General features: G+C 40.3%; 1 protein-coding gene across 1 annotated transcript in view; it reads left to right on the top strand.

Annotated features, from left to right (window-relative positions):
* Positions 1-16,409, top strand: part of LOC136714076 (uncharacterized) — a 40,477-nt gene that overhangs the window by 14,846 nt on the left and 9,222 nt on the right. The window contains exons 8-12 of the mRNA XM_066691388.1: positions 2,124-2,181; positions 7,217-7,253; positions 11,424-11,537; positions 12,220-12,410; positions 13,432-13,679. Of these exons, the coding sequence (XP_066547485.1) occupies positions 2,124-2,181; positions 7,217-7,253; positions 11,424-11,537; positions 12,220-12,410; positions 13,432-13,679 (648 nt within the window). The remainder of the gene's footprint in view (positions 1-2,123; positions 2,182-7,216; positions 7,254-11,423; positions 11,538-12,219; positions 12,411-13,431; positions 13,680-16,409) is intronic.

Here is a 16,409-nt window from a genome sequence, read left to right as displayed (position 1 = left end):
CTCTCTCCCAAGCTCCTCCAAAATGCGGTGCACCGGGAGGGTTGAAATGGAAGGCAATCTTCTGTTTGGCCAGCTGCTGCTGCAGGCCTAGTGACATGGCAGTGAAGGCCTCACACAGCTCCTTCTCTCCTCCTCTAAAGTTTGTTCCCTGGTCGGAGAACAACTCTGCAGGCGTCCCTCGACGGGCAATGAATCTCCTGAGAGCCATTAGGAAGGAATCAACATCAATATTGGTCAAGAGATCCAAGTGTATCACCATCTTTTCTCAGTCCGCCGCCCCACTTTAATTTGAAAGAGTCCAAAGCAGTCCATGCCTGTAGAGTGGAAAGCGTGCGGCTGGTAGGTCAGCCATCTTGGGAACAACTGGTCTGGCTTTCCACCTTTGGCATTCTGTGCAGGTGTGCTGGAACCGACGGATGGCTTCCCGTCCTCGCAGGATCCAGAATGTGCGGTGGATTTCAGCAAACACCCTCTCAGGGCCTGGATGACACAGGCGGCTGTCGTAGTCTTGAATCAAGAGTTTAGTAAAGGGGTGACTAGGGTATAGAACGATGGGGTGCACTGTAGAATGTTCCATACCTTCAGCTCGACGAAGTCTGCCCCCAACTCTAATAAGCTCCACATACTTATCCAGTTCCGGGGACAGAGTAATTAAGCGGATGCTGGCAGGGACGGGTTTACCTGCCTTCAGGAGACGTAGCTCGTCTGGGAAGCTGTCTTGCTGGATTCTTCTAAAGATGCGGTTCTCGGCTTCCTGATAATCCTTTGCCATAACGGCACTGTCTTGTTCTGCCGGCCCATGTAGCTCCTGTACTGTCACTTCCAATAGTTTCTTCCACGTTGCATCTAAGGCTTGGGGACTGGACACAGCAGATGTGACACCGCAGAAGGTGGGCTTCCGGAGCTCTGATATATCCTCCTCAGGTTTGGTGGTCGGATTCCCTGGCCACTCGGCTGGACATTGACGGAGGAATGCTGGTCCCTGGCTCCATCTGTTGGCCTTTGCAAGCTCTCCAAAGGTCTTGCCTCTTGTGATGTCATCCGCTGGATTCCTCGCTGAATCCACGTAGCGCCATGCATGACGATCTGTGAGCTCTTGAATTTCGGCAACTCTTGTGCCAACAAAGACTTTAAAGCGTCACGACTTTGACTGCAGCCATGTCAGCACAGTTGTGGAGTCTGTCCACAAAATGGTTTTGTCGATCTTCAAGGTGAGCTCTCTCGAGTACTTTCGCCAGCTGGGCTCCAGTAAGTGCTGCACAGAGCTCCAACCTGGGCATGGAGTGTAAGCGCTTAGGGGCTACTCTGGACCTGCCCATGAGGAAAGACAGGTGCATCTCCCCTTGACTTTCTTCTGTCCTGAGATATGCAACAGACCCGTACGCCTTCTCGGATGCATCACAGAACACATGAATTTCTCTAGTGACGTCTGATTGGTCCACCTCCTCTGGTACATAGCATCTGGGTAAGCTTATTTGTGGCAAGACCTGTAGCTCTTCTTCCTATTCGTTCCAGGCTTGTAACAGATCTTGGGGAAGGAGGGGGTCCCTTTTTTTTATCCCAGAGACGTTGGACCAGCACCTTGGCTCTGGTGGTGTAGGGTAAAATGAACCCGAGGGGGTTCTCTGGACAGTAAAGGTCGCGCAGCACGGGCTGCAAGTGGTGCCAAAAGGGAGTACCTGCCATTCGAAGACATTAGGGCGATCCTCTCTCCTCATGTCATGCCACACCAACCTCAGGAGGGCTCTATCTTCGGGAAGAAGGTGGACCTGGTGAAACATCGCCTTAATGTCTCCACTGACAGCTACAGCATACTCCCTGAACCTCAGCAACACTCCCAGAAGTGACTAATTCTGTTAAAAATAACAGACCCTTATGGTCAAAATCCAGAACAGGTGATCAGAAAGCAATATGAAAAGGATTATATTAAACTATTAACTATAGGAAATTATCTTATATGAAGTTATAATTTCTCTGTAATCCTGACATTAAGCACTTAAGCAAGTGTGACATTAAACCCAAGGACCACAGCACAGAACCTACTAGTATGTTTTCCTACGCAAAGGGTTAACCTTGAGTATGAACATATAAAGAAAATCAAATGTACTTTTTTTGTATTATAGAATAATGAAATACTAGGACATGGACATCAACAGAAGACTTGTGACACTGGAATGAAAGGTAAGTCTTATGCACATTGATTAGTAGTATATTTAGTGCAATAAAAGTCCAGAAGACCATCATACCCACTGTGAACCAGCAGGAGTAAGACAATGTTAAGAAAGGACCATCTGTATTGCATAACTATTTTTCACAGATACTGTATTATTATTACTTGATTTCATAGTAGGCAACCTTTATAGGGTGACTTACAATTGTTACAATATATCACATTATTTGTACCCATGTATACAGCTGGGCATTTACTGGAGCAATCAAGGGTACAACAGCACTGCCCCCCACCTGAGATTGAACCCATGACCCTCCACTCCAGAGTCCAGAGCCCAGAGCCCTGAGCCCTAACCACTACTTCATACTACTGCCTAGTATACTATTGATACATACAATATTGATACTCATGCAATTCTTTACTGTACTTTACTGTCCAGTTGAATTGATTTTCATGCTAAAACAACTTTTAGATGTACTTACAAAGAGTCTGAATACATTTTGAGGCATCTATATTTACAAGTCTTTAAAGATTAAAGAACATACACAAAACAAAATATTCCTTGAAATCACCTACTTAATATGTGTAGAGAGAGTTATGAATATAAGAATGGTAATTTAAAAAATTTATTTTTATTTGGGTATAATGACTGCCCTTAAAATATATAATTAACCGTGTTTTGAGTGGCTTTTGAAATCCAAAATGTAAATATCTCTGCATCTCTGAATTTCATGAATTATCATTTATTCATATTGGTAGTGCAATTAGATTAATAAATTACTTTAGATGGTGATTATAACAGTGACGATATCCTATATAAGAGGATGGCTACCCACCCACTTCTCAGTGTGTACATGTCTCTGAGGGGTCCAGAGATAGTTCTCTGGCAAGGCAAATGTTCTGTTGATATGGCGAGGACACAGCCTTTAGCACAGAGTGCATAGCTACTTGACTGAATTATTGCATTTTTAGTTCAACTGTTGAAAATGTTCAAACTAGGCGGTATCCCAGTGATCAAGTGAGAATGCTAGCTTGAGGAACACGTTAGGCACAAAGTTCAGTGACTTTAAGGGAGACTTCTTAAGTCTTAAATCACAGTCTCTGTGGCTAAGGCTAAACTGCCGTCTAGTTTCAGAGTTTCTTCTGATACTCAAGCAGCATGAAGACACATGTCATGAAGGGAGCTGAGGACTTGGTTAAGTCCCTTGGTTAATACCAAAGTATCCCTTTAAATAAAAACTCATTTAGAAACAAAAACCTTCAGAAATGTGATGCTTCCAGAATTGATTGTACAGTATAACCAGTATTATTATATTACTGAAAGACACCTGGATATGTCATCTCTCCCTTGGCTGTTTGTGCATGATGCACTGTTTTCATTGTTGTGCATCAGTTAAGGTTTCTCAGTGGAGGTTATTTAGACAGCACCTCTCCATTTTTAAATATAATTTATATATATATATAGTGCCTTACAAAGGTATTCAGACCCACGACCAATTATATTACTCTTATATATGCTCTTATATTACTGAATTACAAATGGTACATTGAAATTTCGTTCTGTTTGATATTTAGCAATGATGGATAATTGAATTAACACTTTACTTACATATGGTATATATGCTACTTTCTGCAGACTAGTTTTACTCCAACATGGTTGTGTTGCGATTCACTTATCTTATGGCATCACCCCCTAAGTGTGTAGACAAAATCTTGAAGAATACAAGAATTACACATGTATTTCTTATAATACTCTGAATATTGGCCACACCATGACGAATTGCCCTGTGTTTGGGAAGATATTAGTAAGGCAAATCACTGGGTGTTAAACCTACTTTTTTGATACTCATGAAGCTGAAGATATGCCTGCAGCTTGGAATAGCTCTAGTATGGATTTTCCCAGATTAAATGGCTCTCTGATGTCTTAAAGATAGAGACGGATAATGGTTGTGAAATGTTGTGGCTCTGGAAAGACTTTGGACATGTCTCCATATCTCTTATCTCCTCATATTACATTAAGTGCCTAGACACCACACTACTTGTGACATTTATGCTTCTTGCAACTTCAGCTTTATTTTGCCAATTTTTCATCCATCCTGCAGCTCTTCATCATAATGCAAACGTTTTCTTTACATTACTTAGGAAAAAATCTACACTGAAATGTTACCACAAAGAAACAATGCATAAGAGTGCTACTGTGTGTGGTGTGTGTGAGCATTGTTTACAAACTACCCAGATGCTATGTTTACATTGTCATAATTTTGTTTAATATAATCAAGCTATAACTTAACGTTTTAGAAGTTGCCAAAGTCAGACACAGGACAGGTGAGAGCGAAATCTATTTTGTTGTGTTTCTACTTTCAGACAGGCTTAGCATTCCTAATCTTGTTTTTAATTTTGCCTTAAATTAATCGTATCATATCGTTAACCATATTCCCAGTTTGCCTTAATTATAGTTAATTCAGTCCAGCTGTCCAGTCTAGTTGGTTAGAGTAACTAGATTGAAGGAAAGGTGACTTAGTTAAGGAATTTGGAGGTGGAATCAGTGAAGTGTCAGATGGTGGCAGGAACTAAGGTATATAAGCAGCTGTTTCTTGGTAACAAAAAAATACAAGAAATTTAATAAGGGGACAAAAACCAAGAGACCGAGCCAAGCACCAACAACTTACTAAATGTGGACACTACGGTGTCAGGTTTGCAGAATGATCTCATCTGTGAATGTTGTCAGCATGTTGAGGTCTTAGAGATCAAAGTCTGTGATCTTGAGGCTCAGGTTGCTGATCTTCCCAAAAAAAGATTATAAATATGCAGGTTCCATTTTTGCTCACAGATTATTGTCAATTTACAAATATAAAAAGCAATAGTAATAGCACTTCACTAGCTCGATCATGTTTGGAATATGTCCCTTTTTATTTTATACTATGAGAATCTTTAATCCTCATTCAAATTAAATCAATCAATCTTAATTGTATATAGTGGAACACCATGCCAAAGCATGTCACCACATTAAAGAATACAGAATAAGTGCATCATACAATGAACACATCATTAAAATATTGCAGTATTGCTACAGTGCAGCCAAATACATGAATCACATTTAATCACAAATTAAGTTTGAGGATTATAATCCTAAAGCACATTTAAAATCCCCATTAAATCTACAATCTACCACCAAAGCAAAGTCCCACCGATTCTCCCATTGCCCTGCCGTTACATACAAGAAGTAGAAGTCTGTTCATTTGGCTGCATTAGTAACCCTTCCATATTGTTTTGTTTTGTTTGAACTTGCACTCAATCATTGCCAATGCACCTTCGTTTTTTCAACGTATATTTACTTATGTACATTACATTATGTAAAATAACTAAAACTGGTAGATTAATATACATTGTGTGGCAATTACGTTTGAAGACAAAAATAATGCAGTGGTATCAATCTACGAATGTGCACAAATGTACTCTACACATCAAAGGCATAATTTACTTATTTTTGAAAATTTACAGCTTCCTTTTGCCAACTTTATGAAGTTTTTAAATTGTCGGAGTGTTAAATATGAATGCTTGTGGCCATATCTCCATGTGATAAGATACCGGAAAACAAAATCGTTTCCCCCAGCGTGTTGAACAGACACGTCCATTCATGACCACAATTTATCACAACAGCACAGACTTACAGTTTGTCCACTTCCTCCCGGTCCCACAGCGCCGCACCGCAGCATAAACAACATCAGAACATTAACATCTCCTCCGTGAAGTGCAGATTTTCACAGTTCTGCGCATAACTGCGAAAATCTGCGCACAAGAACCCGACCTAAAGTATGAATATTCCGAAAATAACGTGAGTGCTGATCAATGATTTGGGGGAGATGCGGTCACCGCCAAATATACTGACTGGTTTTCTAAAGTGTCAATCAGTTTAGACAATTGAGGGGCGGGCTGGCAAAAAAAAAAAAAAAAAAAAAAAAAAAAAAAAAGGATAGTCGCTCACTTGGCGTGCCCACCTGTACGGCTCTGCGTGCCACAGGTTCACAATCCCTGCTGTAGGTATTCAGGGTAATGTAAGTAGATGGATTATGAACTGGTTGATGTATAGGAAACAGAGGGTGTCGATTAGAGGAGTTGCTACTAACTGGAGTGAGGTTGATAGTGGAGTTCAACAGGGATCAGTATTAGGGCCTGGACTCTAGGATAGTTCACAAACTTGTCACATTTGCAGATGATAATAAAAAAAGTGGCTCAGCAGATAGTCTCGGCAGCACAGTCTATTCAAAGGGACTTGGATAATATTCAGTTGTGGGCCGACACCTGGCAGATGAAATTCAATATGGACAAGTGCAAGGTAATACATTCAGATAACAAAAATGTCCACTATAATTACACTATGTGAGGAATAAAGACTCCTCACTTTCTCCATCCAAACAATGTGCGGAAGCAAAAAAGGCAAACAAAATTATAGGCTGTATTGTCAAAAGTGCAGAATTTAAAACAAGGGAAGTAATGTTAGGACTATACAATACACTAGTAAGACCAGAGGGAACTGAACCTTTTCACCCTGGAACAGAGAAGACTACATGGGGACTTGATTCAAGTCTTCAAAATAATGAAAGGCATCGACCACATCAAACCAGAGGAGCCTCTCCAGATCTGCAGGGACAAACAGACTTGGGGACACAAATAGAAATTTGGCTTTGAGGCATTGAAGACAGAAAACAGGAGACACTTCTTCACACAGAGTTGTTACAATCTGGAACAAACTCCCCAGTGATGTGGTTGAAGCTGAAAATTTGGGAACATTAAAAATAGACTGGATAGTATCCTTGGATCGCTTAGTTATTAATGGACACCAAACGAGCACAATGGGTCGAGTGGCCTCCTCTTATTTGTAAACTTTATGTTATCAATCTATATTTTGTTTGAATAATAACAGCTCAAAGAACAGTATTTTCAATGTTTGGATATCATACCTTTTTAGTTGTATTAATTGTTCATTGCGTGTTTTTGCTTGAAACTTTAGAATTACCATTTTATATTTCTGCTTATTGGAAACAGGTTCAAGTCCACTCCTTCCTGAAGGTCAACAAGTCAGGTAAGAGTACTTTGACAATTATAAGATATACCACAGTTGAAATGTATAATTTCTAGAAATTACTTGAAAGCAAGTTTACTTTTTGGCATTAGGCATAAGTTACTATATATTGTAGTGAGTCTGGCGGGGAATGAGTCACACTTTACACCGGTCGTGATACTGTTTTTATTGGTAGAGTATTTTACATTTTCAGAATTTAAAACGTACAAAATTTTACTTGTGATTATCATCTTTTTTTAAACAATTCTAAAAACACCTAAAACTTTAAAAATCTTAATGTGAATGAAAGGAACCAAATTACCAAATGAACTCAAAACATGTGCATTAAATCAATTTAAACAAACTTGTGAATCTATGGCAAACTGCCAAAAAAACACAATTAAACAAAAGAGTCAAATGCATTGGAATTAACAGAAAATGCACCAGATAAATCAAAAAACAATTAAAACAATTAAACAAAAACAAATCTGATGCATTTAAAATTAAAATCATAACGGTCAATGCATTTGACAAAGAAACAAACCAAAACAAACAAGTGCTTTTAAAATAAACACATTTCATTAAAAACAATTAAAAATCATTTTTAAAACAATCATTAAAAGATCTCAGACTCGGGCTCCAGCAGTGGGAGATGGTCGTCCCCAGAGGTGGGGTCCTATCACGGGATCCTAAGCTCCCCCAGATCATGAAGATGCCAGTTCTTGAAGGCTTCCTCCTTGCCCCTCTGATGGATCTCCAGATTGACAGCCTCGGACTAAGACCCTGCCCCTTTGCGCGATGACAACTGGGTCCAGCTCCTGCTTGTTGAAAAGACAGATGTTCTGTCCCTCCCACAGGGCCTGTTTCACTGTGCAGACAACATGCCACCAGCACCTCAGGGTTGAAGATCTCAGTCCCCTTTCTGGTCCATAGAGGATCTGCTGGGCGGTCAACCGCACAGGAATAGCAAACCTGCAGAGGAACGGGAAAAACAGGAGCCAGACCCTGCATGCGGAGGGGCAATCCCTAAAGATATGAGCCTCCGTCTCCCTTCCCAGGCAACCTTTGTAGGGGCAGGTGTCAAACAGGACCAGGCCTCTTCTGTACATGAACACTCGGGTGGGGGGACACCAACTCCATAGCGTTAGCCCAGATAAACCGGCAGGTTTCGAGAGGAAAAGCTTGTATTCTGCTGGTCTCCTGGGTAGATCTCATCTGGCTACAGATGGTCTTGTAGTCTCAGGAGACCAGCGCGGCTTTGTGGAGGCCTACTTTGAGTGCAAAGGCTCGGAGCACCCTGTAGAACAGCGGGGGATCCCACGAGTGCGGCCTGGTGTTATCCATGGTGCAGAGGCCAAGTAAATGCGGTTCATGAAACTCACTTTCTTGCCTGGATGTTCTTAACCACATACGCCAGCCCCTGCGCCTTAATGACCCGCACAACGTCTGGGACCCCCCTAATTGACAGCAGCCCCCGTCGCCCTGCAGAAGCCGTCCAGCAGTTCCTCAACCCTGGCCACGGATGGCACGTCCGTGCGAACCACAGCCACATCGTCCATATAGGCCAGGGCTTTCAGTTGCTCTCCGCCGGAACACGGGAGATGGAAACCTATGACCCGGGCATCCCGGCGGATCGCCTGCATGATCGTCTCCAAACAGAGGACGTACAGCAGGGCCGACAGGGGGCAACCCTGTCGAACCCCCGACCTGACCGGAAATGGCGTTTCACGAGGACCCTGCTGCTTAGGCTGCTGTAAATCTTAACCCACCTCCTCAGGCCAAGTGCGAGACCCATCCTCTCCATAACAAGCTGCAGGTATTCGTGGCCCACTCTGTTGAAGGCTTTCTCCTGGTCCAAGCTGATCAGGACCAGGAGAAGCCTTCTCTCGTTCGAGTAGGCCACGACATCCCTGAGCAGCATGGCGTTGTCGGCCGCTGATCTCCCCCGGGCACTACAGACCTGGTTGGGATCCATGATTTGAGGGAGTGGTCGCTGCAGCCGGAGCGTCAGTGCTTTGGCCAGTATCTTGTAGTTGGTGCACAGGAGGCTGACCAGCCGCCAATTCTTAAGATTCTTAAGGTCAGCCTCCTGTGCACCAACTACAAGAATACTCTTCTCCATAGAAGGGGCCAGTCTACCCTCTCTGTACACAGACCCCAAGACCTGTGCCAGATCTTCTTGAAGCACCTCCCAAAAGATGTTCTAGAATTCAGCAGGGATCCCATCGGGACTCTGTGTCCTTCTCAGCCTCCTCAGCCAGGTCAAAGCCTCTGAGCTGTAAAAGATCCAGGCGCTGGAGGCGGGCGTTCAGGTGGGAATATCTCGCCCGCCTCTCGCGAGCTTTCCGTTTCCCTAGCTGAATGAAGTAGCCCTTGGTTCTGTTCTTCACCATCTTCCACCACTCTATGGGAGAATCAAAAAGGTCCTTCAGGGTCCTCCACTCATCGAGGCATCTGCTAAAGGTCTTAACTACATGAGGGTCATTGAGCAGAGAGGTGTTGAGCTTCCAGACCCCAGGCCCCGACTCCTGTGTGCTCGGGATGAGCACCTCAGTCGTCAGGAGGTGTGCGATGCGTGTGTGTGTAGTGCCTCCGCAGAGAAAGTATGTGCCGACATACGAAAGTATTTAAAATGCATCTCCTCATCCACAAAACGCATTTGTCTGCAAGAGGCTCCCTCCTTGCCGGTGCCTGGAAGAAGGGTGATGCCACCACCAGGAAAGGCGAGTCGTGGCACTAAGAAGTCCAGCTTTGCCTCCAGGCTGGTGAAGAAATCTAGGCCAGCTAGAAGTTGTGCTGGTGCCACCGGCCCCCGACATCCACCCACATCTGCATACTCCCTGTGTCTTCTGCCCTGTCACAGTCCTCAGATTCAGCGAGGTCGCCTCCCATGTTGCCTTTGGTATAGTGATGGCCCCGGGGCGTAGCAGAGAGATGATGGAGCCAGAATCAACGAGGCCCCGACACATTTGTCCTTCTATTGTGCAGGGGAGATACAGACTGCGGCCTTGTGCGATCCGGCCCACTTCTACGGCGTCGTCAATCGCCACTATCTGTACACTACCTCGTATTCTACAGATTAAAAACGAAATACAGAAGATACCACACAGCTGCTGTATAACAATAGTTTTCAAGGAAATCTGTGTTTGACATCTGTGTTTTTGGGATATTGTTTCTATACCGGTGTTGCAATAATTTACCATTTGTGTCATTAATGCATTCATTTTTAAAAACCCAGAATGCCAGAATAGTGTGGCGCCCACCCCCAGGGTTTATATATAATGAAGTGATCTACGCCACCCTTTGATTATACCAGGAGCAAAGGGAACTCCCAATCCAACGGCTTTACAATCCCCGCTGAGATCCCTTCCCAACTAAATGGGAGAATAACTTAAACACAAACGTGCATAGAGAATGTTCTGCCCTATCACAGGCAAAGGTCTATTATAAAATACAGATTAAAAAAAAAAAAACATTTACTGGTTACTTAAAACATAAAAATAACGTCTGCCAATCACTATGGAAATAAACTCCTCCCCAATAGCGCCCAGAGAGATACACAATCAAAGACGTCACTGCTCCTAAATAAAACGTGCTCAAAAGAAACCAAAGTACAATTACATTTAAAGTGTTTCACAGAAAATGCATAAAGTATAAAAACAATCTTGATAATATAATTTAAAAAAATACCACACCAAAAACGGGGCAGTGACACCAGAGAATAGATTCTTAACACTTGGGCTATAGGTTACATTACATTAGTATCTTAAAAATGCAAAACGTTATACACAAGTTTAGATATTATTCCTATTCACAAAGCAATATCTAGTCAATTAAAACAAGCAGCACAAAAGAATAAAACTCAGAAGCAATTCAAAGAATACCAAAACTATAGGCCAAAATCATTTTAAATGTTCATAATTATTACCAAAAGATTTTTGGGCATGTTCACTGCGCACGCCTACTTTCGCTAGGAAGCTCATTCTGACAAAGTAGCTCAGTTTGTCAGAACACCGGCAATTTTCCGGCATTGAAACCCAGTGTGAATGGGGGGCAACGGGAAAAAGCAGGCAAACGTTGCAGGCAATTTTCTGTCATTTCAGTGTGAATGGGGCTATATATAGTTACATCGCTATGGAAAATGGAAACATGAGATGGATTTTCTGGTAATCATTTTATTTATTTTCATAGGATTGAGTTTTATGCATTCCTACAAGATGGAGCTAAAGGGAAATATAAGCTAACTGCTGAAAGATACAGTGAACATGAGGACAATTGTGTGCTCTGTGTCATGGAAGAACTGTGGTAAAGTATTAAAGTCTTTTAGAATTAGTTACATAGGGATCCTGTAATTGTACAATATATTAAATAGTATTCTGTTTGTGAAACATTAGAATAGACAGGAACCGATGGGGATCCTACATGAGTCAATGCAAGATTTTTACCAGGGATGACCTAATTTAAAATAGTTATTTTTTCCCCCCCACACACCATACTTTCTTCATTAAGAATAATTTCTATCAGTCAATGCTAAGGTCATTCTAACAGGGTAGTTCCTGCTACCCTTAATATTGCTCTCAATAAGAATAATGTGTTATGTTTTTAAATGTTTGCTTCTTTATTGCGAAGTCATACAATTGTTTGACTTACTGTACTTTTTAATGATACGTTTGTTATTATGAGGCAATATACGGCAGTCTTATTTGAAGATCTTCATACATTTGATATAAAAAAGATCATTCAATATGTACACATCAGATTATATTATTACATTTCTTAGCAGATGCTCTTATCCAGGGTGACTTACAATTGTTATATAATTTATAGTCATCCATCCATTTATACAGCTGGGTTTTTACTAGAACAATCTAGGTAAAGTACCTTGCTCAGCAGTGTCCCCCACCACAACCCTCCACTCCAGCATTCATAGCCCTAACTCAACACTACTGTCACTGCCATTTCAATTCTTAATTTTTATTTTTTGCAGTACTGTCTCTGATGCAGGAATTGTGTTCAAGGGAACATTTGACGATAGTTTTTCTCTATCACATAACCTAAAATACAAATACTATTTGCATCAAAATGAAAAAACAATCTCTGAGAATATACAAATCCAAGGACAGGGAGGTGATGATGTATGGAGATGTCTGAACATCAAGAAAACTGATGCAACCAATGGTAACTAACTTTGATCTAAATAACATTATAATTTTGTCAATTGAAGAATAAATGTTTTATAGGAAACAAAATTGACTTGAAAGAACACAAACATGATTGATTAATATGGTCAAGAGATAGGTCCATAAGGAAATAAATTGATATGTTGGTCTACCATAAACCATTGTAATACTGTATAAGACCTAATAAACCAGATTTACCATGTAATCATGTTTGCAACAATCTGGTTATAGGAATACATTGTTTATATAGAAATTGTACAACATACATTACATACATAATACATTAATATTGGGGATATAATCATATAAATCGCAATACTAGTATACATTCCAAATACTGGATGCAGATCACACAATGCAGATCAATAGTACATATTCTATACTGTGCATTTCAACACTTGAATTAACAACAATGTTGTTGCATTACAATTCAACACTTTTCAATAATGTTTATGGTCCCTCGAGTCTAGCATCAGACATATACCACAGTGCTGTTAACACCCTGGTTTTATAACTTACTTATAGTGCACCTACTTGCTTTTTCAGTTCAATAATAATGAATCCCCTACAAAACTGATCTTATACCATCATCTGTTATTAATCAACTCTTCTTGGTTTAACATTTTTACTGTAATTGTCAAAATACAACACAAAACTCAAAATTCAAATTAAAAGCACCAACAAAAATAGTATTCCATTTTGACCAAATATCTTAAACTTAAAAGGTTAACAGCAACAGGAGTCTTTGCTGGTACAACATACTATTTAACGGTTGTTGCAGTGGCTATTTCTTTCGATTACCCAGATTTAATCCAAAATGTCTGATAGTCACTTAAACAGTATTATTTCATGGCAATTAATCCGAGCCTTCTAGTGTTATTCATTGTGCACCTAGTGCATTACTAATTGATTTAATCCTGGAATGTTCAATCTAATTTAATACATTTTTTTAAAGCAACTAGATCAATGCAGTTCAATGCATTAAAGTGTGAAATTATCCTCTTTGTTTTTATTTTCAGTTTTCTATCAATTTGATGATGTTTTTAAGGATCCCAAGAAATGGAACTGGCCATGGAATACACATTACACACCATATGGAAAGGTGTATCAGAGAGCTATATTGCAAGTTCTTATCCGCTACTCTGAAAGCAAAACATTTGATGCCATTGAAAGTAAATTTAGGAGTTTTACTGAATGTTCTAATGAGCTTAAACTTTGCAAAGGTGACAAATGCTTCCCAATCTACACATCTGTTTCAACAAAGACTGTAAGTGGTATGATAATTTGTTTAAAAGATGTTTAAGAGGTTTAGATGAAACATCAGAATAAATGTTGAGAACACATACGTCTTAAAATTATATCTTACAAAATGTTAGGTTGGAAATTAGAGAAAACGGTGTCCAATAATGCAATGATTACGGTTTTCAGGGCATGGTAGATCTCACCGATTTTGTATTTCAAAGCTGTAAATAGGTCCTTGTCACTTGAACCCCACCCCTGTGTAGCTTGCTATATGCATCACACACAGGTCACATCCTCCTTTGTTTTGTAGCCATGAAGGCTAACCAAGCAACCACACTGATTAGTGATTATTTTCAAAGAGAAACAGGATTGCATCTGGAACATAAATATAGTCAGGAATAATGGAATTACATACCCAAGTACTTTTAAAGAAAGATGGATAGTAACAGGATGATAAAGGTGGAACCTGTCACAAGCTCCAAAGCAAAACTCAGGCCAGAAGCTGCCAGCTGTAGCACCTCATACAAATGTGTATAGTAGCCAAGCTCACCACAATGGTTTTCAGACAATGCTCCCAAGGAAGTTGCCACTAATAACAATTTAGCAGTTTTTTGAGATACTGCAGGATTGTAGAAGCTCTCACACTCTGGAGAGTGGAGGTAACCATAACTGACAATACAGATGTTAGGGTCCAAACTTGGTTTGGGTGCTACAGTTAACCCTATGCCTGCAATACGAGATCTGCTAGATCTTCCATGGCAGCTGTGCAAAAGTTGCACTGGGGTTGAGAACCATATTCACAGAGGCTGCCGAGGAGTGATTAATACCCAGTTTCCACTAGCCATGTTCAGATGCACCTCAGTGTGGCCAGGCTGTAACTGTACACCTACACTGTGCTTCCACTCATTGTCTTGAGGTACAGCTGCCCTAGGAAGTGACCGAGACATGAAAGGTCAAAACGCAGTCTGGGACACTCGGCATTCTGGGATTTAGGGTTTTAAACTGGAGGCTGAAATACAGCTAACATTAAAGTGTAATAAACTTTGGGTTCAAACGTTTTCACGATAACTAATGCAACACCTAAATCCAAAGGTCAGGGCTATAACAATTAAGTTATCTAGGCGTCCTACACCCACAGATTCTTTTGATCAGGTTGGTGTTCTCACTTTCCTCAAAAGAAAACCCAAAACAGGCAAAAACAGAAAGTAAAAGATGGTGGGCCAGGAGCATAGCAGTGCTCTCCAAACCAACACAAATTAAACATACCACACCAATATCACAAACATCACACAATAGAACTTTAAACTTAAGTTAACCAAGTAAAACCAAAGCATAAATCAATACAAATACACCATTAATAAAACTAATAAAAAGCTACAATACCAGCCCCCAACACTAAACCGGTGGATCCTTAGCGATCAAACAAAGCTTTCCGTTTATATTAAAAAGTTTTTTAATAAATATTGTTAATATTGCACTACCTTAAATGGCAATTGACAAATAGTAAGGGAAACCGAGACAGCTCAATATAAATATTGAAACCACCCACAAAAAGGTCGGCCGCCCTGCCGTGAATTAATCAATCTAAACACTACAAAAGAAGCAGGGCTATAAAACTATTTTCCACTAGTGCTCCGTGCAAAATAGCAATTTAAACCTTTGGGCTTACTACCCAAACTTACGCCCGCTAGTCCTTGCCATTTCCCCCCTCTCGCACACACTGTATTGCACCTTTGCTCTCTACAACACGGCATATATAAGCCAGAACCAAACTAAGCAATTAGCCCTCTTAAGTACCTACAGTTAGTCCTGCCCATGAAAATTAGTGAGTGGATATCATTCAGGTGTTCCAATTAATCAATTAAAATCAATAAAATTAATCAAATGATTTATAAACAATAAATACAAACCCCACATAAAACACATGCATTACACTAACAGTCTTATAGTATACGTTATACAAGATATTGAAAAGTACAAACCGGGACACATTGAAACAATATATAAAACAAATGACATCACTTAAAATGTCATCTAGTTTATTTTGTTTACCAGCGCATCGTCAATAACCGTGTTACTTCTCCCCGTATCATGATCCGATTAACATTGACAATATAGCTTAATTTCACTATCCTAGATATTCTCCTTTATTATTTATCTGTGGGAGAATTAATTGTGTTGCATTATACAGTATAACAGTCACAGCCAGTTTCTTAAGCAAAACTCATACATGTGTATATAAATACGACTACAACACTCTGGGATCCATAATTTACTGGAACAGTTTTCTCACAAATTCAGTGTCAGCATGTTTTCTCTGTATAACTACAGCTTTATCAATGTTCAAAATAAAAGAGTCACATCAATAACATCGCGGGGCATCAGCTTTTATTGAATGGGATTCCTTTAAAAAAAACATTGACACCGTAATGAATGGATCAGTTGTATTAATCGCTAAGTTTTGTAAGGTTGTAAGGTTTGTATTTCTGCAGTCGGAAAAGCGTCTATACTTGGATTACCATTAACATATAGTTATAGTGATAATGAGGGATTACAAATATAATTAAAATATACGATTCTTCATGCGATTGATCACATAAAATTTAGCCTGTTTTAAACAGTTTAATAGTTTTAAGATAGTGTAAACAGGGGGAAGCTAAAAACCGTGACATTTAAATAATTTTGAGATAATTTACAAGACATTTGGATTTAGTTGAAATCCAAGACCAATGTTTCATGTTTGCGTGTATTTATA

Source organism: Amia ocellicauda, chromosome 18 (assembly GCF_036373705.1).
Source record: "Amia ocellicauda isolate fAmiCal2 chromosome 18, fAmiCal2.hap1, whole genome shotgun sequence".
Classification (NCBI taxonomy): Eukaryota; Metazoa; Chordata; class Actinopteri; order Amiiformes; family Amiidae; genus Amia; species Amia ocellicauda.
The sequence above is the reverse complement of the archived record's forward strand: the minus strand, read 5'-3'. Positions and strand labels throughout refer to the sequence as shown.